Source organism: Eublepharis macularius, chromosome 7, assembly GCF_028583425.1.
Source record: "Eublepharis macularius isolate TG4126 chromosome 7, MPM_Emac_v1.0, whole genome shotgun sequence".
Taxonomy (NCBI): Eukaryota; Metazoa; Chordata; class Lepidosauria; order Squamata; family Eublepharidae; genus Eublepharis; species Eublepharis macularius.
This window is the reverse complement of record NC_072796.1, coordinates 95,742,239-95,768,033: the sequence shown is the minus strand read 5'-3', so window position 1 is coordinate 95,768,033 and position 25,795 is coordinate 95,742,239. Positions and strand designations below refer to the sequence as shown.

General features: G+C 43.3%; 1 protein-coding gene across 1 annotated transcript in view; it reads left to right on the top strand.

The window, feature by feature from the left end:
- The window catches only part of LOC129333956 (uncharacterized), a 57,828-nt gene extending 39,014 nt beyond the window's left edge, over positions 1–18,814 (top strand). Inside the window, exon 3 of the mRNA XM_054985886.1 lies at positions 18,753–18,814. Coding sequence (XP_054841861.1) covers positions 18,753–18,814 — 62 coding nt within the window. The remainder of the gene's footprint in view (positions 1–18,752) is intronic.
- Positions 18,815–25,795: the final 6,981 nt, after the last annotated feature.

Below are 25,795 nucleotides of genomic sequence, written 5' to 3'. Positions count from 1 at the left end.
GTTTTTGTGTGTAAATGTTTTAAAATTGTATGAAGGAAATGAATTTATCAAGAGAACCAGCAACAAAAGGGGGGGAAATAAAATGCTATCACAAAGTGTAACAAAAATGGCGAGGGGAATGCACCTAGCCATCCATTCTCAAATCAGACCAATGGGACTAGGGCTCTAGTTCCTCCTTCCCTCTGGTGCCAGGGCTGCTGCCAGGCCCTGGGGCCAAGCTTGGTGGGCACCTCGGCCGAGGGCTCACATTAGTGCCTGATCTGTTCAGGTCTGTGGGAGTGGTGGGCTAGGGCTCTAGTCCCTCCCTCCCTCCGGTGCCAGGACTGCTGCCAGGCCTTGGGGCCAAGCTAGGTGGGTACCTCGGCTGTTGTTTGCTGGCACAATGAGGCTTCAGGTGGGGGACAAAAGCGGTCGTGGGAGGAAGTGCAGAGATTGTCCCGGTTGCAGCATGGGAAGCAGTGCTGTGTAGGACTCTGGAGCAGCAGAGACTCCTGCTCCCCAAAAAACACCAGTTGTGGCTGTGGAGGAGGCTGAAGAGCTCTTGCCGGCGGTGGAAGAGGAACTCCTGAAAATTTTGGGGGAGGAGAAGGCCGAAGGATCCTTGGAGGAATGGTTGGGGTTCGAGGAAACATCCAGCTCGTCCCCATCCCAAACTACCAGTGGTGCTGTCCCTGGCTGCAGTCCCTCCATCACTCCGTCTTCCATTGCCAGCTCCATGGCACATCCAGCAGCAACCCTTCATCCTCCCTCCCCTGGAACCGTTAGTGGGCCACAGTACAACCTCAATGTTTGGAGGCACTTTCGGTCCCTTCCTACTGACCCCCGCATGGTGTGGTGTGTGTGTGAGAGGGCCTGATGCACAGGGGCAATGGCCCAAAGCACCTGTCATCGACGGCCCTGACTTGGCACCTGAAGAGGCACCACCCGAGCCTGTGGTCTCCATCCTCGGCCAGCATAACATCTGTCGGGGGGAGACCGAGGGCCACCAGCTCATCTGATCCGGGATCAATGGGAGGGTCTCCAGAATGCACCCTGAGCCAGAAGCCTTGCCTCAAGGGTGCGGCTGGTGGGAGCGGAAGGGTCAGGCAGGCCGCCCTGGGGGAAGTTGTTCCATTGGGGTCGGGGTGGCTCCATTGAAAAGGGTGAGGTCAAGGGCTCAGGAGGCGGGAGTTCGTGTGGTGGCGCAGATGATTGCCCTGCAAGGCTTCCCTCTATCAGTCATGGAGGGCGTGGGCTTCCAACTGTGGCTCCAGCACTTTGTCCCATGGTTCTCCATGCCGTCACGGCGCACTGTTGGGCGTTGAGTCATGCCTGCCCTGTATGAGGCAGTGCAAGACATGGTGCACAGAGACCTGTCGGTCGCCCAAGGCAGAACAGTGCACTTCACGGCCGACCTGTGGAGAGGCTGCCATCATGGGTACCTTGCCATCACCGCCCACTGGTGTCAACCAGAGGACCTCCGCCTCCCCAGGCCAAGATCTGTCAGCCGTAAAAAGGTGCCCAGCTTGACCCCGGGCTACAGGGCAGTTCTTCTTCAAGCCCAGGGGATGGATGAGGTCCACACCAGGAAAAACATCGCTGCCACCATCAAGGCAGCTCTGAGGGAGTGGACGTCCGGGGTGGAAGGGTTTGTCCATGGCTTCATGGTGACGGACGCGGGAGCCAACATGTTGACAGCCCTGAAAGTGGCATCCCTCCCAGGCCTGGTATGCATGGCGCACAAGTTGCACCTCGTGATGCGGGACATGCTGTGGCTGGGGAGCAAGCCGAGGGACAGCTGGGACGAGGGAAACTTGCAGACGCGCAATCTGCTGGACAGCTGCCGTTGCATCGCTTCCCACTTCTCCCACAGCATAAACTCTTCCCGCGAGCTGTTCCAGAGGCAGGGGGAGGCAGGGGACCCCGAGTACCAACTCTTCCAGGACCTGCCCACGTGCTGGAACTCCACCTACGACAAGATATGTCGTCTGGTGGAGCAGAAGGGCGCGTTGCAAGACATCCTGTCCTATTCGGATGTGCTGAGGAGGGGAGAGGAGTTGAGCCTCAGCTCCATGGACTGGAGAGTCCTTGCCCAGATGTCCCAGATCCTGAAACCCTTCAAGGATGCCACAGAGCTCTTGTGCTCCTACCAGGACAGTCTGGGTCAGGTCCTCCCTCTGATCCATGGCCTCGACCAGTTTCTGGCCCAGGAGCTCCAGCAAGGGCAAGAGCTGTTCCCCAGGGTCTGGGACTTTGTCCGGAGGATCCAGGCCTGCGTTGCTGAATGCCTGCATCCTCTATGCTGCGAGGTGCCTTACCAACTCGTCTCTCTCTGTGATCCCTGCATCAAGGGCAGCATCGCCACGCAGGCGGGGCAGATGTAGCACTGGAAAAAGGAGCTCCGCAGAGCAGTGCTCCGTTTCCAGAGACAGAGGGCAGGAGACAAGGAACCGGGCAGCAGCGAGGGGCAGGCGGTGGAGGAGGAGGAGGTTGAAGGGGAGGAGGTGGGAAGAGAGCCACACCAGGGAAGAGCCACCCCAATGGACACATTCGATCTCTGGGCCTCGTTGGTGGGCTGTGTGGTTGGCTGCTGCACAGCGGGCATGTCCCTCTCAGTGGAGGACTCGGCGGGGGCCATGATGCACGAGTACCTTTCTGAGCCCACCGAGCCCCCCCATGCCAAGCCATTGCAGTATTGGGCAAGGAAATCTGACTGATGGCCAGACCTGTCCATCATGGCCACCAACATACTGTCCTGCCCTCCCACCAGTGTGCAGAGCGAGCATGTGTTCTCCCACCTGGGAGACCTCCTCCATCCCCGCTGCGAACGTCTGCACCCGGACCTGGTGGACATGTTGACGTTCATCAAAGTGAACCTCAACCTACTGGGGCACCCTCCCGTGGACCTGGATCTACCCGGGCTCTGACCCACACTGGGGCTGTAGCCAGCCCAGCTCGTCCACACAGCGGGCTCAAGCCTCCCTCAGTTCTCGGGGCTGCTTCCATGGTTAGTGACCCTTTGCCCTCCTCTCCCAGAGAAGTTCCCGTTCCCTCGTCACACCTCTCCCTCTCTGGATCTGCTCAGATGCCTCCCAACCTCTCCTGTCTTTCCCATCCCGTCCTTTCCGCGAAGGCAGGAAGGTGTGGTGCTGCCAGCTGATGCTGCTTTTGGCCACGCGGAACAGTTCTGCTGCTGTTGCTGATGTGAGAGTGGCACCATACGGTACCCCCCCCTTCCATGGCACCTGGTGTCCCCACTGAGCAGGGGGAAATGGGTCCCTCCCACCCTTTCCACTAAGGCAGGAAGTTGGGTGCTGTCTGCTGCCGCCACTTTGTACCCCGAGGGGCAGCTCAGAAGCTTTTGCTGACCTTGACAGGTTTGAGCTGCATGATGCACACCTATCCATGTGTACCTGCTGTCCTCTCTGTGCATGGGGGGAATGGGACCCACAACCAGTCACGTGTCCTTTCCGCAAAGGCAGGAAGGTGGTTGAGGTCTGCCGCTGCTGCTTTTGGTCACAAGGGGCAGCTGAGGAGCTGTTGCTGGTGTTAGTGTGGCGCCGCACAGTACCCCCCCTTTCCATGGGCACATGCTGCCCCCTCTGAGCAGGGGGGAATGGGTCCCTCGCCCTCACACCCTTTCCGTGAAGGCCGGACGGTGGGTGCTGTATGATGCTTCAGCTTTGGGGCACGAGGGACAGATCAACTACTGTCGCACATAAGATTGTACATCACAGTAGCCCCTGCCAACAACAGCAGCTGTCCCCTCTGGGCAGGGGTGAATGGGTAATGCCACCACGACCATTCACGTCCTTTCCGTGAAGGTAGGAAGGTGAGTAATGCTGGCAACAGCCTCCACTGTGACACAGGGGGAGCGGAAAAGCCTCTGCCACAGCAGTCTGCACACTCCTTCAGGTTGGATGTGGGGTGCCTCTGTCCCGGTCCTGCTGCGCAATGTGGCCAGGAAGCCTCAGGCTCGGCCCTCCTCTCCCACACAGGTACACGGTCCCTCTCCGGAACACTCAGACCCCTCCCAATGACCTCTCCGGTCCTGTCCTATTCCATCCTTTCCGCAAAGGCAAGAAGGTAGTTGATGCTGGCTGCTGCCACAGAGTTCCTCAGTGGGATCCTTGGAGGAGGCCTTGCGGCTGTTGGGATCTTCCGACTTCACAGACCCTCTTTCAACCTGTCCTTCTCTGGAGCACTCTGACCCCTCCAAATGACATCTACTCTCCCTCCCATCCTTTATGGCAAGGCAGGAAGGTGGGTGCTGTCAGCTTGTCAGCTGCTGCCGCACTGTTCCTCAGTGGGACCCTTGGGTGAGGACCCTTGCTTGCTGGGGGATCAGGCCCCTGTCCAAATGACATGTCCTCTCCCACCCATGTGTCAGATCTGTGGCTAAATAATAGTTGTATCCAGACTACCTTCTGCAATCAGACAAGAGTCCGTTGTTTTCAAAAGATTTACTGAAAAATGCAACCATTATAGTCCACGGGCCCAGATGCAATATCTGGGTTGGTACACGTGTACCAACCCAGATATTGCATCTGGGCCCGTGGACTATAATGGTTGCATTTTTCAGTAAATCTTTTGAAAACAACGGACTCTTGTCTGATTGCAGAAGGTAGTCTGGATACAACTATTATTTAGCCACAGATCTGACATTTTGTTATGAATCCCATCTGTTCCAATGCCTAAACCGGAGCAGCCGGATACCAAAGCCGTTCCTGACAGGGACCCTTTGTTTGATCCCTATGCCTCTCCCGGTTCGGAAGGACTGGAACCTCAAGGACCCGTTCAAAGAGGGACCGGGTCTTCTGTTACTACGATATACACCCTCGCTCCTAGAAGAACGGATACTCGACCCACAGCAGCAGCTGACCCGCTGATATCCTTGCCAACGCCGACACAGTGGGGATCGAGGCCAAGAGACGCGAGGGAAAGGAGAGCGAGTACTGTGTTCATGCAACCCCCGATGGAAGGCCGACGGAATTTGGCTGTGATTGCAGAGCACCCAAGTAGCCAACCTTGGTACTATTGGAACCGTGAGGCCGACCAGTTGGAGTGGGAGCGAAGAGCTTCGGAGAGTACCCAAACGTGGGAAACGTCCCGCCGCGATGTAATGAGTTGGGACTATACAGAAGTTGCTCCGTGGACGGGGCAACAAGATGCGAGCGAGCACACATGGATACAATTACAGAGCCGAACCATAGCAGTAGATGCCGGAATTTCGGCGGTTACAGGATTAGCGAAAGGAATCCTGGCGGGGAGATCACAGGAAGAGCAAGGTAACGGGGCCCAGGGCATGGGAGAAATAAGACCGTGGCCTGGGGCATCCTATGCAGAGTATTTAGAGCCTACACAAGTCCCTGATGAACCTCCCCAGAAGTATGCTGAAACTGAAACAACAACGACTGGCACAAGGTCATCTATTGAATTTCACAGCTGATGAAGGAAATGAGCCATGATTTCTCTGTTCCTACCATACTGGTTCTATGGCATAGTGTGTGCAGGTGTAGAACCATTGAATCCTCTGGAATTGCAGTAGCAGAGGCATCAACCTTATCATGAATGAAGGGACAGGAAAAATCTCTAGTTCCTACTTTCAGAACTGACTAAGCCATGGAAGATCAGTTACTCCACTATAATCCCATTCCTGGTGCATATATTCATATGCACCTCTGAAGGATAATCCTACGGTCAGTACAGTGTCACCAGCCATTGCATCTAATTCTGCATAGGGCGCTGCAAGGCTGGTATAGAACTTTATTATGTTGTCCTCAATTTTCAACAACTAAATATGAGAATGCGATTATTTGCCTAGAGTCTGCTTTTTTAGCACAAAGCCTAAAGACTATGCTACTAATCTGAGGACAAAGTCTAAAGGCTATTTAATTTTGTAAATAGAGTAGATTTTTTACAATTAAACATACAATATAGATGAAGAATGCATCTCCGATCTAGTCATTGGGGGCTTTATATGCTTATAAAAGCTTTAACAAATACCGTCTCATTGTTTTAATAATTAGGTGCCTGCAACTTTATGTATCTGTTAATTGAATTGATTCTACCTCTCAATTACACTATGTAACATTTAATTGGGTGGCAGAAAGTCCAGTTATATTTAATGGCATGAAGAAAAGATATAATTGCTAATCCAACTGTATATGAACAAAAGCAAAGAATAGGTCATAAAAATATTGGAAGTGATCCATTAGCTTTATTAGGCTAACATGCACCATTCAGGGATCTGTTTTCTATAATTAAAATTTAGTGGCATATTACTGTATACTTATATGTACCAGAAATTTAAATCTGTAAAAACGTTAAGTAAAGAAGTAGTAATGCACAGTATTTCTGAGACAATTCACAAAACTATGCTTATTACATAATTGCCAATAAACACATTAAGCCTATGTAAAATCAAATTGTTATTGTAAGTAATCTTAGATAGATTTCTGTCATAGATTTCTGATCACATAACTACAGTACTTGCCAATGGTGGCAGAGTCATTGGATGGCAACATTTTTATCTGATAAATTACCACTTCAACTGAGCTTTTTGTGTACAAATAAATGCTATATAAACTCTTCAAAGCCTTGGCAGAAAAGAGACTATCTCTCTCATTAATCTGAAAATGTATGGTCCCCATCCAACCTAGAACATATGTCAGGAGAGGGAATTCCTATTATTCCTAATATTTAATGACAGTGTCAATGGAGGCTAGAAGTTGGCAATCAATGGCCACCACTGAAATATTTTGACTACTCATAAAGTGATCTTTGAAACACTGATGGATCATTGTATTTATAGCCAACATTAAACCTTGAAGTTGACTTAATAAGACTGCAACCCTGACACCACTGAGAGTTATATGAGCAATTAACAAGCTCAAGAAAAATCACATTCACCATTTCTTCTGAATGGCTGCCTTAGAAAACAGCAGCTGCTATTGAAGCTGGAAGGCAGAAGTTAGATCTCCAGTTTCTCACTCTATTCTGTTCTCCCTCTGCTTCTATGGCAAAGTGCAGTATGAAAATATTAGTTATATTCTGGTTATGTTACATATTGTTTTCATTGGATAATTTCTGCTATTCTATTTATTGCACCCCATATACAATATAAAAGCAGGCATGTTTGAGAGTTTATTCACACAAAATCTATGTGGAGGCCATGTGACTGTCATGAGGACTTCAGGTCGGATGTCCACCTGGAGTACCAGGTTTGGAATTCAAGTCCCAGGTGTATGCTGGCTCAGCCTTTCCCCTGAGCCTTTGCCCTGCCCTTAGATAACAATGCATGTCAGTTTTCCCAACAGACAAATTCTTGGACAAATTCAAGGTGATAAAACAGGACAGAGGAGAAGGTTTTCCTTGTGTGCTATAGTCCCGCTATAAATTGAGTCCCTGTGCACCTGGGAATTGAATTTCCCACTGGGAACTACCAGAACACATTTGTATGTAGTCTTTGTAATATGTGACTTGGCCTCCAGTGGCAATATGAGATCTGTTTATTCATTGGTTCCTTATATATTATTGTTATACATTAAAAGGCCCATCAAAACATTTATTTTATTTATGAATTTATAAGGAGTTTTTCCACTTTACAATAAAATCAAGTTAAACAAAAGAAGAAACCAGAAGAAACCAGATAAAATGGTAGAAAGTCAAATAATTGCCCCAACCTACATAGGCAGGCCTTTACATATTCCAAAAGAACCATAGGTTGAACTTATAGAAAAATGATTTTCATACCACTGCTGTACTGCTTAAAGAGTACCACAGTCAAATCTGCAGTTGTATGCATTTTATATGTGCCGGTCACACATGTAAGGCAAACATTTCTGTATACTTCAATTAGGACTGAAATCCTTTTTAAAAAGACAGTAGGATAAATAAGGCATTAGCAACTAATAGCTGTAATTTGAGTGCACCAAACTCTACCTTTCATGTTAAATAACCTAATGCACCATACAGACATTAGTAATGTATTAATGTGGTATACAGGTTCTACAGCCCAGAGTTTCTTTGTCTGTATCAGCCAGCTATCAACATATCTGGCACAATGCAAGTTTAACAAAACAAAGATTTATAACCAGTAAATCGCTGATTGTAAAATGCAGGGCATCACAAATGACTGCTAGTAAAAATGTTATATCCCTCCTCTACACAATGCCGCATATGTTCTGTATTTGTAACTCTCTTATTTTAACAAAAGAACCAATATAAAATGTTTTAGGGATCTTTAAAAAAATTTTATTGATGCATTTTCGTATTCTATCCATCTGTAAAGCTTGGCTACCTTAACGACTATGGGCCCCAAGTGCAGAAAAAAGAAATCTCTGAAATGCTGAAAACTTTAGCCTATTGTATTTTTAATTGCAGTGTGTTAAACCAATTGGTCAGATGTATCAGACAGATGGATCATAAAGCAGAGATACCATTTTCAGTGGGAATGATGTTTTTATCAGAAAGCCAAGCTAAAGGTACTATTTACTTGGAAGAATTTTTGCTTTTATCCCATTATATTTACAGTGTTACCCTTTAATACTGTTGGTAAAACTTTGTTCAAGAAGCTCAGGACAACATATATGGTTTTTCTCCAAGTTGGAGATTTGAACCCTGGTCTATCCAGTTCTAGTCAAACACTTTAATTTCTATCAGTCGTATGGTACAGATAGGTTTCTTCTTCTAATGAACCTTTTAATTTCAATAATAATAATCAAATTGTGGTATTCCCCATTAATATGGATGGATGTGAAAGTTAGACGGTGAAGAAAGGAAGAAAATTGATTCATTTGAAATGTGGTACTGGAGGAGAGTTTTGTGGATACCATGGACTGCTAAAAAGACAAGTGGGTACTAGATCAAATCAAGCCTTAATTTTCCCTAGAAGCTAAAATGACAAAACTGAGGCTATCGTACTTTGGTCCCATCATGAGAAGACAAGATTCTCTGGAAAAATCAATAATACTAGGAAAGGGGAAGGCTAGGAAAAGTGGAAGGAAAGAGGAAGACCTTAAATGAGATGGCTTAACTCAATAAAAGAAGCCATGTCCTGCAGTTTGCAGGGTTTGAGCAAGTCTGTTAATGATAGGACATTTGGGAGGTATTCATAGGATCACCATCGGTCGGAGGTGACTTGATGGCACAAAACAACACTCAATCAACCTTAGCAAATTTCAAATTGTTAGTGTTGGAGAATCTCTCAGAATTAATGAAAGGGGCATGTTGTGACCACTGAGGATTTCATAAGGAGCTTGCATTAGCCAAGGAGATTTTTTTTGATATTTTTTCTCTTCTGAATTTCTACCTTCTACCATCATGCCATGCTGTAAACTGCTGTTGCTATAAACTCCTCCATTGGAAAAACAGTGATTCATAAAGCCTTGAGAAACTAAAAAGTTCCCTCAAGCTTATGGAAGGATCAGTTCTTTGAAATATGGCTAAGGTCCCCATTGAGCTTTAGATATGCTACAGCTGGTTTTTCAAAATATGGAGCTGGGACTGTGGACCAACCATTAGTTGCCCAGTTTTCCATCTGGATCTAAAGACCTTGGATTGACTATAGCTGAACTGTCACCACATTAAGTAAGATAACCTAAATATGTGTTGTTGTCAAGTTCAAGTTCAAGTTAGCCTTTATTGGCATATAGAAGCAATTCAAGTTGTTGTCATTGTTCTTGTGGAGGACAGTGATAGGGTTGGATCCAGAATAAATCTGCAGTTCCCACCTATTCCCCCTTCTCATTGCAGACCCCCTCGTGTCATTCCATGGAAATTGTGGGCTGCAATGGGAGGGGGAGAGAAAGGAATGTCCCATTCTGCCATTGGAAAATTCAGTCTGCACCCATAATCGGCCAAAAATATTGCAGTATATGGTCAAAAATATTGCCGTATATGAAGGCTATTTTCTCTCTAGCTTTCCATCACAAAATAAGGAATAAAGGCTATTACCTTTCCAGTATTATATGCCATCTTCAATATCAATGAAGTACTGGGTATTTGAGCAAAATTTGTATTTCTTTAGTTCTAAAGCTAGGTATTAGTGTGGAACACAACACTCTAAACCCCTTTAGGTATTCCTTTTTTTAACAAAAAATGAAACTTCTCTTTGCACTTAGAATTTATTGCTACATTGTATATAACTTTGACATTTGCTTTCACTTTGTCAAAGAGCCAGAATTGGATTAGGGAATCATTGTGGCAGACCAAAAGATGCAAGGTTTAAAGAGGCTAACCTTCTATTGTACCATAATGTTAGCCAGTTGCTCAGAATAAAAAAAAAACAGGAATCATAATAGTGAAATAGACATTTGCCAATATGAATAATTGCAGAGTTTCCAGCCAAATCCTTGCCTATAAAGAAAAGTAATATTCAGAAAGAGCAACCCTAAACGCTGACATGGAATTGATTCAAGATAACAGGGCTATTCTGCTTTCTCCAAGCAATTGTGCTGGTGTGAGCCCAAGAGGCAATACGCCTCTTCCTACATGGAGCTACCAGCTGCGAGCCAAGCAAGCTTTAGTGATCCTCAAGGGTTCACATTGGACTGATCTATTTAAAAAAATTTTGAGGAGAGCAGTTTTGCTAATCCAATGGAACACTGTTCTGTGAAAAGGGAAGAAGTATTCTGAGACTGCAACTCTGGACGAGCTTCAAATGTGATGGAAGTAAAGTTTATTAGGCTGAAATGGCTACTTCTCTGGAATTTATGACCAGGTGCCAAAGTTCTTTATCCTAATTTCCATTGCATATCTACACCTTGGAGACAGTAAATATCATTGCTTGAGGTGGGAATTGGTTGTCTTAATCTGTTAAATGGAAGAACCATAAGCAGCCATACAGAAATCCATACATACGTACAGCATTTATAATTTAATTTCCAAAATATTAACTTGTCATCAGAAGCACTTTATATGTTGACCAATGGAAGATAAAACACTAAAGAAACATAAGACTGGTACCCACGACAGGTATATGGAAGTCACTTTCTACAGGACAAGACCAGCAAAGAAAACAAAATTACTAGCTGTCATCTAGGCTCACAGCTAAAACCTCTCCTGCATATCATCAAAGATCAACAGCCTCTCCTGAAAAATGACTCTTCTCTCTCACAGGCTTTGGGGATCTAGGCAGGTCTTTGCTTACAGAGAGGTTCCAACATCTGAGGTTCCAACACCTCACCAGCATAAACGGACCATTCAACAGAATGCATATTCAGGGATTAGCTCCCTGAACTTAAAGCATGGAACAGTTTAAATTCTCAGGCAAGAAGCAGACTGACTATAAAGTGTTGAAAAATCAACCCCATTAATTAAAAGCATGGGTAAAAAGAAAACACTGTGGGAGCATTTCAACTTCCCTGGACATTTAACAATACTTTTAAAGGTTCCAGTACTTCAGCAGAAATGGTTCTAAGAGATGCACCAGCAAGAAGTTGTGGAGTTGGAAGTCATATACAAGTTTGGTACTATTTGATACTTGGCCTCACTAAGGATGTGGGGTGGTTAGCTCATTGTAAAAAGTACAGGTCTCTACACTGTTAAGATTAATCCTCCTTTACCAATTCATTAACACTGAGGAGTGAAGCCCATTCACTCAAAGTTTATTGTTTTCTTTTTGACTAGATCACATTTTTGCCTGTACTTTGCACCTTGTCTTGTAAGTAATACCGGCCTTCTTGGTTTCTCCTTATAATAAGCTCTCAATACCACCTTTTGTTTTTTGGAGCCATGGTTATAAATCTCTGTACCAACTGGATGTAACTCTTTTTTCTTAATGTTTAAAAATTTTCTAAACAACAAAGGAGATACAGGGGGGGGGAGATAAAGAAAAACAGAAACACCCATTACACTGCGGGAAGACCCTTTACACAGATTATCTAGAGCACGATCATTTGAATATTATGTTCAAGCCCACAACAACCATTCCCAGAGACATTTCCTCTCCCACTGTATATTACTATTGAACTAAAAATATTATAAAGTATTTAACAATATTTACCGCTATGCCTTTCCACCTCCAAATCAATAGCACAGAACACACCATGATCTATACATTTCAATTCCGGCATTGCTATACTACAATGCACCAAACTATACTAACTATACTAAATTAATCAAGTTAAATAATATATGTTTCCATTTCAGAAAATTTAAGGCTTATAATAAATAATATTTCAATAGCATCTGCCAATCTGAGCTCCTATTCAGATTTACTTTATTTGCATTATTTATTCCTATCTTTTATTTCTTATCTTTATCTACAATAGGCAAAGTAATTTTCCCATTTCTTTTCAAATTTTCTGATAGGTCTTCTATTTATATAATTTGTTAATTTTCTGTCATTTTAACTTTCCAGTTTTCTTTGGTTGGGCATCCTTTGTCTTTACATTTATTTGCCATTACTACTCTTGCTGCTGTTAGCATATAGCTCAAAGATTCATATAGTATTTTCTCAATATTATCTGGCATTATTCCCAACAGCATAGTCTCTGGTTTCATTGCAAAGTTCATTTTTAAGATCTTTTGAATCTCTGCTTGAATTTCTTTCCATTTTTTTGTGCACTTCTACCACATGTGGTAGAAGGTGCTTTCTTTACGCTTCCAACAGAACCCACTGTATTTCTTATACATTTTTGCTATACCTTTTGGAGTTATATACCACCGATAAAACATCTTGTACCAGTTTTTTCATAATGTTTGGTTTGCAGTAAATTTTATACCCTTCATCCATAAATTTCCCCACTTTTGGAAAGTTATCATTTCTCCAAAATTCTGAATCCATTTTGACATACACATTTTAACTTGTTCTGTTTCTGTATTGTATTGAAGTAGAAGTTTATAAATTTGCCCCAACAAATTTGTCTTTCTGCTGAGTGATTATTTGTGATCTTTGACTGCTTCCTTTAGACTGGAAATTGCTTGAAGATATACTAACCATTGTATCTTCTTACCTTCTTCATTAATTGATTGCCATGCATTTATTTTTCCTTGAGAGTTGATCATATCTTTATAAGTTATGAAATCATTAGCTTTCCTCATATGTTTATCACAGAAGGCATCTATTGGTGACATTACTGGTGGCTAATCCTTCTTTTCACAGAGTCCCAAATTTTAAGCAGACTGTCTCTAATTACGTGACGTGTATGTTGTCTTCTTGGCCTTTTCTTAAGCCAGAGGTAATTATGTAGCCCCTCTGTCAGCTCTGCCACTTCTAGCTTTATTAACCTATCATTTGGATTTTTGATCCAATCTGTAATCCAGATCAGGCCTGCGGCTTGATAATATAACTTCATATTTGGTACACCTAGGCCTCCTCTTCTTTTTTCATCTTGTAACACCTTGAATCTGATTCTTGGTTTTTTGCCATTCCGGATGAATTTATTTATTTATCTTTGCCGATTTCCCAATGTCTTTTCTTGTAAGTTAATTGGAATAATTTGAAATAAAAAATGAAATTTTGGCAAAATACTCATTTTTATTGTGGAGATTCTTCCTAGCCAAGATAGTTTTAATTTAGACCATCTTTCGAGATGTCTTTGTATTCTTTTCCAGAGTACTTCATAGTTGTCTTTAAATAGTGTGTCTTTTTGTCCTGTCAAATTAATGCCCAAGTATTTCACTTGATTTGTTGTTCACATCCTGTCATTTCCTTGATTTCTTCTTCTTCTTGTTTAGTTAAAAATGTAGAAATTATTTTGGTTTTTTTTCTTATTAACTTTAAATCCCAAAAAGAAACCAAATTTAATAAGATGTTCCATGACATAGTATAGTGACTCATGTGGATTCAGAATTGTCAGAACCACATCATCAGTGTAACTTTTCAATTTGAATTCTTCACCATCTACACTTAAACCTTTAATTTTAGAATCTTGTCTCACCTTTGATACAAGAACTTCCATAGCTAAAATAAATAATTGTGGTGATAGTGGACACCTCTTTTTTCAACTGACAAACTGAGCATTGGTTGTTGTGGATTTTCTGGGCTGTATCGCCGTGGTATTGGCATTGTAGTTCCTGATGTTTTGCCAGCAGCTGTGACTGGCATCTTCAGAGGTATAGCACCGAAAGACAGAGATCTCTCAGTGTCAAACTGTGGAGAAGATGTTAGCAGGTAATTTATATCTACTCAGGAAAGCGGGTTTGGGTTGCGTCATCCTGTAAGAGTTTCAGATGGTGTGGGATGCTAATGGGCTTTGGATTTTTTAAAAAGTATGCAATAATAAATTTGCTTCACCAGTCAGAATGAAGAGGCAGACATGAGTGTTGGGATTAAAGGGCCGTTTTATTAATTTATAACAACATATTTGTCAATACAGCAAGGGCCTAACTAGTGGTACAGGTCAGGCCCTGAGGTCACTCCTGGACCTCCGCCCTGACCTGTATGGGCAACCCCCGACAGCCCCAGGTGCGAGTCATCCATGGTATGGCTGGGGCCTGGCTGGCCTGGCTAAGTGGTTCACCCCCTTGAAGATCCCCCACCTGGCTGTACAGCTGCAGGGGAGGACCGGCTTGTCCACGGGTTCCCCACTAGGGCATCTGACCTTGCAACTGGGCTGTACAGCAGCCAGCTGCTCCTGACAGACCCCGCTCCCCACCAATGGGGATATGCCAAGGGTGGTCACAGGCCCGCTCAATTTCCCCAATTCCTAACCTGCCAAGGGATATTAAGCTCAATCCACTTGAGCCAATTACCACTCCATCCTAACAGTGCAAGGTAGGCGAAAAACTCCAAACCCCGGAGCCAATGAGGGAAAGGAGAAAAAATTCCTACCTGGCACCGCAAACGGCGACCAGCTAGTCCTGCACTGAAATAGGGAGAAGTGGGTTGGCCAAGCACGAGGCACACTGAGCGCTGAAGGGCGAAGTGGCCAAATGTGCCCTGCTAAGCTCTGCCTTCCATGCACAGCTCTGCTTTTGGGTGAGCGCTGCAGCTGCCTCTTCCTCCTTCTGGAGGATCAAAAGATGGCCCCCAGCCATAGCAGCTGTTTGTCACCGGCCGGGACTGCTGTATTGTTAGTGCCACAAAACCTTTATGTAATTGTTAGAATCTCATTACATAACCCTGGTGTCTGCTTTATCCTTTGTAACTGTGTGAGTGCTCCTTGGCCTGTATCTGGCTTCCAGTTTTTAAGAATTGAGTAACAGGTGATGAAACGTAACCAACTTGTGTTCATCTGCAACTGAATGTTAATTACAAAGGGGTAGCCATGTAATATGTGCTATAGCAAAATAAAACAAAAGTCCAGTGGCCCCTTAAAGGTGAATATTTAGCCCAGAAAATCCACAACAACCATCATTTTGTTTTTATTTATTATTTAGAATCCTCTTTTCTCACTGTGAATCAAGGTGGATTACACAGTGTGTACAGTCAATTTCAAAGGCATTTCTATAAACAATGTAATAGGGGAATAGGGTACATAAATGCAAATTTGCAGAGCTTTAAAACTAGCAAGAATTTAATACAGAGTTGAAGAACAGCATAAAAAGAATAGCACTTCAAAAATGTTAAAAACCTGTAAGTGGTCTCTATAACTCTGTATTTGATGCTAAAATGTTAAACAAAAGTCTTTCTCTTTCAATGTATTACTGTTTTGGCTCCGTTTGGGCAAGCAATTTCCTTATCAATTGGAACAAACAGTAGGTAGAATCACCTCCCTACTCTTGTCAGCCTTTTAAAGCAGTGACGGTGTGACTCCTTTGATCTCTTCACCCTATCTTACAGAGCCGTAAAAGAGAAGCATGTTGACATGAGCATTTCTTTATTGTGTAATGTGTTATGAGATACTTAGAAATGCCAGTTACCCTCCATGCATCTGATGAAGAGAGCTGTGGTTCTTGAAAGTTTAGGCTAAAGTAAAGTTGGTTAGTCTTAAAGGTGCTACTGGACTCTTTACTATTTTGCTACTACAGACTAACATGGCTAACTCGTCTGGATCTTAGAAATGCCAGTGAAACTGTCTTACATTAAAAAGGCAATGGTAGAATTTTACACTGTGGAATGACCTGCCTGAGGAAGTCAGAAGAGCCCCCACTCTCCTGGCTTTTCGTAAATGATGCAAAACCAAACTATTCAAAAAGGCTTTTTATTCAAATGGGAGGGCTGCATTGCAGGGAAGGGGTTTCAGATGCTTCACTAATGAGTTAGGGACCATGGACTTCATCACTATATTGCCTTACATATTATCTGCTGCTTTAAATATGTACTCCTATGAACCACCACTGCTCCATGTTGTTTAATGTTAGTCCTATAATTGATTATGATTATGTTCTGCTTCAGTATTTTTTCTACTCTGTATTGGATTCTTGTTAATACTATGTCTTTTAAACTTGTATCTATTTACCCTATGGTATTGTTTATGAAATGTCCTTGATACTGTATTGAAATGTCCTTGATACTGATTGTACTAATCTCGTACTGTGTAATCCACCTTGAGTCTCAGTGAGAAAGGTGGACTATAAATGACATAAATAAAGGGGAGGGTGAAAGGTAGGGACAGGCCCAGGCCTCATACCAAAGAAAGCATTCTGCACTTCAAAAAAAGTCCTGGTTTGACTTCATTGGGGGAAAAAAATCAGGGTATGTGTGCAGGGAGAAAAGCTGCAGAAAAGCCGGGGAAAGATCAGTTCTGTAGCAAATGCAGCCTTTCTCCATGGGGACCACAGAAAAGTCTGAAAAACAGTTTGGAGACTGAATCTGGATATGACCATGTGTGCAGAACTCTGGAGATAAATCAATGCAGTATGGGGCCTGAACTGATGAAAAAGCTCCATGTGGAAAAGACCTTAGGAAAGCATCTGCCAAAATCAAAGTGAAAAACCAAATACTGGGAGTTGTTCAGCTGAACTTGAAGACATTTCTGTCTCTTTATGTCTTCTGAAGTTGGCAAGGAGTCCCTGTACATTTTCTCCTGATAGTGCTCTTCAGCCTCTTCCTTTCTTCACATGTGGCATACTTGGAATCCTGCTGATTACAGCTGGTAGGAGAGGGGCAGATTTAAAAAGCATTAAAATAGGGATGGGCTGTAGTTATCCTTGCTTGTTGATTCAATGATATAAGCACAGAAATCTCCATACTGGCAACTCAATCACTGGCACTCTTACAGTGAAATCCTAAGCAGAGTTACTCCAGTCTAAACCCATGGGCTTAAGGTGGAGTAACTCTGTTTAGGATTGCACTGTTAATTGTGGTCCATGTCATAAAGGAGGGAGAGGACGAAGATGCCTGCACAAGCACAGCAACAAGCAGTGTGTACACATAATCAGTTTAATTGTGTTGGGATGTCTCAATGCTAGGCAGCTCCCACCCAGGTACTGTTCAATTTCTTTTGCAAGGAGGTATTCTGCAAATCTTCTGTCTGAATCAATTAAATACTGGCTAACATGGACTGTTTTCCAAATAATCAGTAACAAGAACGGTGTACAGACAAGGCAGAATCTCCACCAAGTTTTTTAAAAAAGTCCTTCAAAAAGCTTTCTGATTTCTAAGTTTTCTAAAAGTCTGCATGCTATGGGAACAGTTTCTGGATCCACTGATAACAACAACTACATTTGATTTATATACCGCCCTTCAGGACAACTTAATGCCCACTCAGAGTGGTTTACAAAGTATGTTATTATCCCCACAATGAAACACCCTGTGAGGTGGGTGGGGTTGAGAGCTCCGAGAAGCTGTGAACCCAAGGTCACCCAGCTGGCTTCAAGAAGAGGAGTGGGGAATCAAACCCTGTCCCCCAGATTAGAATCCCGCACTCTTAACGACTACACCAAACTGTCTCTTCATCCCAAATTATTAACCTGAGACCATATTATTTTGTTGGGGTTTCTTCTACCATCAGTTACAGTCTGTAACAGAGGCCTTTCTTGATACACTCTACCTTTAAAAGTTAGAGCAAAGATTAGAGACCAGGGCCTCCCCTGAATGATTTGCCTGGTGCCAAATTTTAGGCACAAGGTGAAAACTTGTACTTTATTGTTTCTTTTTCTGGTCTGGAATCATTTTTATGCTTAACAGAAGTTTTGCTATGTTCTGTCTTAATAGGACTTTTGTTTTATTGCTGTTTAAGTAACTAAGTATTTATTGGTTGTTGTGGGTTTTCCGGGCTGTATTGCCGTGGTCTTGGCATTGTAGTTCCTGACGTTTCGCCAGCAGCTGTGGCTGGCATCTTCAGAGAGTGTGCTACCAGACACTGAGAGACCTCTGTCTTTTGGTGCTACACCTCTGAAGATGCCAGCCACAGCTTCTGGCAAAACGTCAGAACTACAATGCCAAGACCACGGCAATACAGCCCGGAAAACCCACAACAACCATTGTTCTCTGGCTGTGAAAGCCTTCGACAATAAGTATTTATTGCTGGCTGTCTTGGTTGAAATTTTATTAATTCTTTCTGTGACTGTTATTTATTATTGTTTGTTTCTATGATTAACATTTTATGCACTTAACTACTGTTGGGTTTTAAACAGAGGCTTGGAACCTGCAATGTGCAAGTGGAAACATAAATGGACTTACTGCAGTTCTGCTTGTTCAAGATTGTGTAGAATACCTACTGCTTTCTTCCCTATATATTCTAATATCCAGAAATTGATTGCACAAGATCTTGTGTAAGTGGTAATGAAAGTGGAGATAGAATGTCTGAGTTAGCACAAGTGGCTATTACTTTTTTCCTTGCATTTCAACTCAAATAAGAACTAGTCCAAGCAGAAGTTTTTGTGCTAGATCCCACCCAGAGAGTACAACATAAAAATTAAACAAATGTGTTTTCTTTCAGCACTGTTGGCAACTATAGATGATGTTGACTTTGCTGTTATCATAAATGACAACTTAAATTGATTAGGTATACTTCTTGTTCTTTTTAATAATATTGCTACCATTTTAGCCAAAGCTACGACAATACATTTCATTCCATGCCTAGACAATGTGTGGAGTTTGATTAAAGTTGTTCTACAACCCCCAGGAGCATCCAAAATATGCTTCTGCTTTACTGCCATTGTAATCAACGGCATGAAGGATGGCTTCAATTACTTCTTATTGCTTTGGGCTTGGCTGTGCTGTCATGTTATATTACCTCACCCACAAAGATCCATGGAACCAGTGGAGCACTGCAAGGTGCTCAGTCCAGTGGCAGAAGTAACTGGTGGCTGTGTTATCTGAACTGGGGCAATGCATGTGTTTTGCATGTGTGCAAACCAACCACTGGATTTTCCAGGGTTTTAGTTCATCATGAGTACTGAAGCTGCACACAAATGTAAAATATGCACATTTCCCTGGTCCAGAGAACATGGCAACTGAACATGTTGGGAGGATCAAGGGAACTGTAAGTAGAGGTGGGCACGATAAAAAAAAAATACTGATCAAGCTGTTCGTGGATCCGGGCCGCTGCCGAACCCAGGTCACCGATTCTAACCGATCAAGTCCCGTTTCCGATCCGGAATCGGGAATCGGGGAGGCCAAAGCGGGAGGCGCCCTGCTGTTTCCAGTGATATAGCAATGGTGGATGGTGGCAGCGGCCACCAGGCCCGGCAGGCACAGGGAAGCGGCGATGAGCCGCCTCCCCTCAGGGAGGGAGGGGACGTTCACACACACTCTCTCTCTCTCTCTCTCTCTCTCTCTTAGAGCAGAGGGGGGGAAGTTTTTAACCCGGCAACGAGCCGTCTCCCCTCAGGGAGGGGACATTCACACCAGGGCCGGATCTACGGTTGCCAGTGCCCAGGGCAACTGTAGTCAGGCTCTTGCGTGCGAGCGCTCCTGGGTCGCCCCGCCCACGCAGCAAGCCAGCTGTCCTGGTGCGCTGCGGAGCTGGCAGCAGCGTGAGTGGCTCAGAGGCTGCACGCGCCATTCACCTGCCCCACAAGACAAGGGGCAGCCGGCTTGCCCGTGCGCCCCTTGTCCTGGGGAAAGGCGAATGGTGCAGGCGGCCTCCCAGCCACCCGCGCTGCCTTTTGCTTTTCCCCAGGACAAGGGGCAACATTCACGTCACCCTTAGGTGTGGTACTAGGTTTATGCGCTTCAGAGAGAACATCCATGGAAATATAGGTTGAATGCCCCTGATGAAGTCTTCAATGATGAAAAGCTGAGCAAAAATCTGCCGGCCCCAGTTCTGGGCATCCCTTTGGTTTTCAACCTTTTCCAGATAAAGATTTATGAAAAGAAAAACATGAGCATATACTTACCTTAGTGACTGTAATTGCTGCTCTTTACCTGTACACTCCTGGGGTCCCCTGTGTGGGACACATGTTTTGTGATTCACTGTTTGGAATTTACTGTTTGTTATAGTTTTTATAAGATTATTATTGTGTTAAGTTGTACACTGCCTTAATAAGTGGTTATGATACTGTTGTTGTATTAATTTAGGCTTATTTTCGACTTTAAATGTTGTGAACTCTACCGGTATGACTATCTGCTGCACTATTATTTATTTCCATCCCGAGCATCCTGCCATTCTTTGCAGCTTTTTAAAAAAAAGCAGGGACAGAATCCTCTGTTCCTCCCCTCCCAATTTTAAAAGCAAGCAGCCAGTTTTCAAAAAACATATTTTAAACACACACACAGAACCGTGAATGAGGTTTCCCCCCAAAATACAGTGTTTTAAAAGCAGGTTAAAAACAGAGTGACAGACAGAAAAACACCCATTCCTCCTACAAAGCCCTGTTTTTTTAAAAAGCAAAAAACCTTTGTGTCTATGGCTTCAGAACACCCCCTTCCCCCTCCCTCTCCTGGGTTGCTGCTCCGTGGTTGGAAGGAAGCCTGCTAATCAAGGAAAGCTGGGCTTCCATTCGGTTTTCTAGGGTGACAGAAGGAGGGCAAACACAGCTCAGGCATTCCCCTGGCTCCGTTGCTAGGGGAATAGATTATTGGTGCCTGAGTGTCTGGCTCTCCGATTAGATCATGATGCCCCCCCCGATCAAGCCCCCCCCCCAAACGCTGGATCGGTCACCGTGGACAGAACCGATTAGCTGAGTCCTGATGGTGCAAATGCCATTATCAGGGTTTTTTTTCACATTGTGATTCCGATCGTGCCCATCTCTAACTGTGAGCTCCCAATATGCAGTTGCCAGACTTCCAGTACTCATTGACATAATGTCTGAAAGGGCTATAAACAATAGCAACAATAGCTGACTTAGTTCTGCCATTCTATTCCCCCCAGCCACTGTATATTCCAAAGTGGGATTCAAAGCTACAGTTATTAAAATCTACTCCATACCTGCATTTCTCCCTCTTTCTCATTAGGTCATTAAGAAATCCAGTAAATTCATAAGTGTAGTGATGAGATAGAGAATGTTAAAGTCTCCAAACAACACCTATTAATATATGAAGAGTGGCTGTTTCCAGAGCTTAAATTGCAACTTGCTTTAATCACGTACCTGAGAAATAAGCTGCATGCTGCCATGCCAGGGTTTTAATAAAGGGTTTAGTCTTATAAATGAGAAAAACAGGCCCTCAACCCTGGCCATGTCACTTGAAACAATAAAGAACAGACAAATAATTCTTGAAAGAGCCAGTTGCTTGTAAAGAGGAAACACTGAGTGAGCAATTACTAGTTTGCAATCAGCATGAACATTGCTCTCTTCTCTATAGTCCCCTTTAAAATGCCATCTTTTCTGCACCTGGCACTTCAGTGAAATGGCAGCTGAAAGAGGATGCTGAAACTTGTCAATAATAGGGTTGCTCCCCTTCCTCCAGGACCAAGTGGCCATTTCAATGGCTGCAGATGCGAAAGGAAGAATGGCTACTCCTAGGTACCATTCTTCATTTAGTAATTCTAGGATCCTTGTAGTAGTCAACAGCTTGAGCTCTTTTAATTCACACCACTGCCTTCATGATAAAAAGGTCTCATGGAAGCTTCGATAGCTGTCCCCACCCCTTAAAACTGTGAACATGTGGAATTGAAACTCACAGCTTTTGTATATTTGTTTACTTTAAAGGCTTTTTTTAAAAGAGAGCTTTCTCCCCAGTGCTTTTCTGTAGAAAAAGACATGCCTCATCAGATCTGTAGCTTTCTGAATTCCAAACGCAAAAATTCCCATTAGAACTCTGGTTCTCATTAAAGTGTTAAACAGCAACACTGAAGGGTAGCTTAAAAATCAGGTGCATTTAATAAAACTCTGTTTGAATTGGCACACAAGCAGCTCCCATGTGTTTTCCAGTTAGCTAGTGTTGCAAGTTTATCATCTCTATTACTGATGGTTAAATGTTACTTCAGTCCAATAAAAATAGGCATCACTTACCATTTTTATCAAATGTTGTTTCAGCAAATCCATGGCTAGATTCATTAAGTAAATGTTAGGAGGCAAAAACAACACACCTATTTCATTTATGGTATCTGGAAGAACAATTTCATGCCTGTTGATCAGATAAGGGTTTGGAGAAAGCAGTTTAAAAGGAAACATGTACTGCCATGTTTACTTAACACTGTTAATTCACGTTGCAAAATGGAGGGGACCTATTTACAGAAATACTACGAATTTTAGAAAGTGTGATTATCTGGCATGTTGCAAATTCAAAATAGCCATATCTCATATACTTGTGCAAATTATGGAAAGTAAACATTTTTATGAGATCCTTTCCCTCCACATCTTAATTTAGATTGGAGGGACAACCAACTGATGCCAATGGTAGAGTACAAACAGTGCAAGTACAAGATACTAGCTTCACTTCCTCTATCTCTGTTTGAAGCATCTCAGGTAGCAGAACTAGGAACCCTGTATGAGACAGTGGAGAACTGCTGCTTGCCAAATGACAAGCAGCCATCTTATTCAGTATTAGGCAACTACATACGCTATTCAATAGGTGATTATTTCAGTTAGGGGTATGCATCTAGAAAAGTTTCATTGTGGTTTTGGATCTAGGGCTGTTGAGTGAACTGTTTAATGTGACCGGAGAGTCTGGGGAAGCTGTTTTTGCTCTTGCAAAAATCAGTTCTGCTCAGGTTTTTCTCTGGGAGCTTGAGGGTGGGGGGCATGTCAGAGCCGCAGTAGGGCCAGGACAGGAGGGAAAGAGTCAGTGAGGGCAGCCTGAAGAGAGCCAATCCTGAAGCTAACAGGAGGCTAGCAGCAGCAGAAGGCTCTCTTCACTGACTCTTTCCCTCCTGTCCTTCTGGTCCTGCTGCTGCTCTGACATCCTACCCCCCCCCCACTTCCGAGTTCTTGGAGGAAAAACTGAGTGGAGTAGATTTTTGCAAGAGACACTCTTGCAAAAATCTGCTCTGCTTGGGTTTTCCTCCAGGAAAGTGGTAATTTTATTTGCAAATGTTTCTACAGATGTTTTTTCATAAGGGTGGCAGAAACCAATACATTTCTGTGTTATCTCTGCTTCTGTAGACTTTTGTTTTGTCCTTCAAACTAAACTAGTCCTAACTCTGGTGCATAAAGTTTGCAAGAGAAATAGACAATATAATTAAAGCCAAAGAAAAAGCATCACCACATATTCATAACACTGACGAGTCTTGTGAAGATCAAGAAACAAAGGTTGGCATTGCAAGAGATTTAACAAAATGGGGTATTTTTTTTTTTTTGGAAGCAAGACATTGATGACTCAGTAGCAGCATGGTAACACAACAAAGCTCAGAAAGGTAACCCAAATACTTTGGAAAATTTTAAAAACTGCATCCAAACCCAAAAGAAAACATCAAATGAAGTGCATGAGTCATAAATCAAACCACTAAACTATCATGTTGCACAGCTCTCCACCTGCCAAAGAGACAATTCCGGTGCAACAATCCAAAAGGAAAGCATTCGCTATTAAGATTGTCCTGAGTAAGGCCTGCAAGACTCGCCCAAACAAATATTGAAGAAAATAAAAGCTTAAAATGAAAAGGGATTTTCTTACAGCTATATAATATCATTGGTTGATTAGATGTTGGTTTCTTAGCCTCTACACCACTTTAGCCTCTTTTAGGGCCAGTCAGCATTTCTATAGAACAAACCAAGCTCTACCTGGTTACAATATTTTTTCTACATTTGGAAGCCCTGACCGGGATGCTGCTAATGAACCTCACTCCAGTCAATGGAAGAGAGGGAAAGAATACAACTAGCAATTGTATGCTGCTGTACACCTGTCTTTGGAAAACGATTGTTACAAGGCACTGCTAGGTGGTAAAGAACATTTACCACTGGCAGACAGCTTAAATTGTTCCTGAACACTCAGCTGATTATAAGCCGAAGACTAGTGCTGCACATATTTGGAAGAAATCTGCTGAATCAACCTGCGTTATTGCTCCTGCTGCCAGCACTAGAGTGTTTGAAAGAGAAAAGCTGTTGTTGCAGAAGAAGGGAATTAACAGTGTGGAGCACATCAGGAAATGCAATAGGGGAAACCCGTGCAATGGGAAGGCAATGACTCCAATGTGCCATTTATATGAGAGCAACAGAATTTGCAAGGAAATGAGTGGATGAGAGAATGAGTCATACATGCAGGGAATAGGCACATTCGTGATTAGTGGATTCTAATATATACTGTAATCAGGGGAGATTCCTACAACTGCTGTTCTACCAGTGATTTCTCTCAGAATGGAATGACCTTTTTATTTCTATGGCAATAAGTTTTTTTAAAAAATTGTTTTAGACTTGCTTTGCCTTTGCCCCCCACCCCCCAAATTATTATGACAGTCTCGGAGCTTGTGTCCCTCACCAAAGAGGTCTTCCTAGACAAGATAAATGGCTTGCTTTTTTTTTTTTGTCAAAGGGAGACATGAAAATATTGACAGCCAGCAGGGAAATGCTTCAAGCACCATGGTAAGTTTCCTCTTGCCCACATACTGGTTTTGATTTAAAATAGGCCTCTCCCCCCACTTACATTGTATATGAGCAGAAGCTTGCCTTTCCCCCCTACCAGTGCTACTGCTTTTTCATAAAATTAAATGTGTCAAGATATCTCAGAAATTTGATCTTTACTGATTCTCATGTAAAGAGATTTGATCTTTTCTCATTACAGATTTATTTTATTTCATTTGCTCTGGTCTTGCCTTTCATATGAATAGGAGCATTTGCCACTATTTCCTTCAGGTTTCAGCAGTTTGGCTGCCTGTCTTCCAGAGTGTACAAGCAAAATGCTACCTTTCTCCACTCAAGTCATCTTGTACATCAGTGTGAGGTATGGGAAGACATCTCTTAACCCATCTGCAGCACATGTTATTATTTATTTAGACATTTATACCTGGTTTGTTCCCCCAGTGGAAACCCAAAACTGCTTTCATCATTCATCCCCTTTCCTCCCCCCACCCCCGCTCAACAACAACCCTGTTGTTAGGTTGAGAGAAGGTAACTAGCCCAAGATCACCTAACAAGCTTTCATCACAGTGTGGAAATTCACACCTGGATCTCCTAGAGCCTTGTCTAGCACTATACAATGCTGGCTTTTTCTAGAGTGTACAAGCAAAATATTTCCTTCTGGTAGACAGGCAATCAGACCATCAGAATTTAGCTGAGAACGGCATATCAAGCAAACAGAACATACTTCTGCCTATCTGCTATACACATCCAGACATTACCAAGCACAATTGTTAGTGGGAGGTGAAAACACTGCACAGAAATATCTAGGGGGACAATCTTTTTTGGAGGAAATACTGCTTACTCTTCTAGTTGATAAATCCCACAAACAATGAGATTATCTGCTGAGTAACTTTCTCCTGTTGCTTCCTCTTGTGTCTCCTTTGTTGATTGTCATACAGATATGAAAATCAGAGAATAATGTGCCAGGACAATAATCATTTTTGAAGATTTCCAGATAATAGGTAGTAATTACTTTTTGTGATCAGATTACTGCAATTTAAGATGAGGGGATAGAAATTGAGTGGATTTAATTTGGATCTTGTTA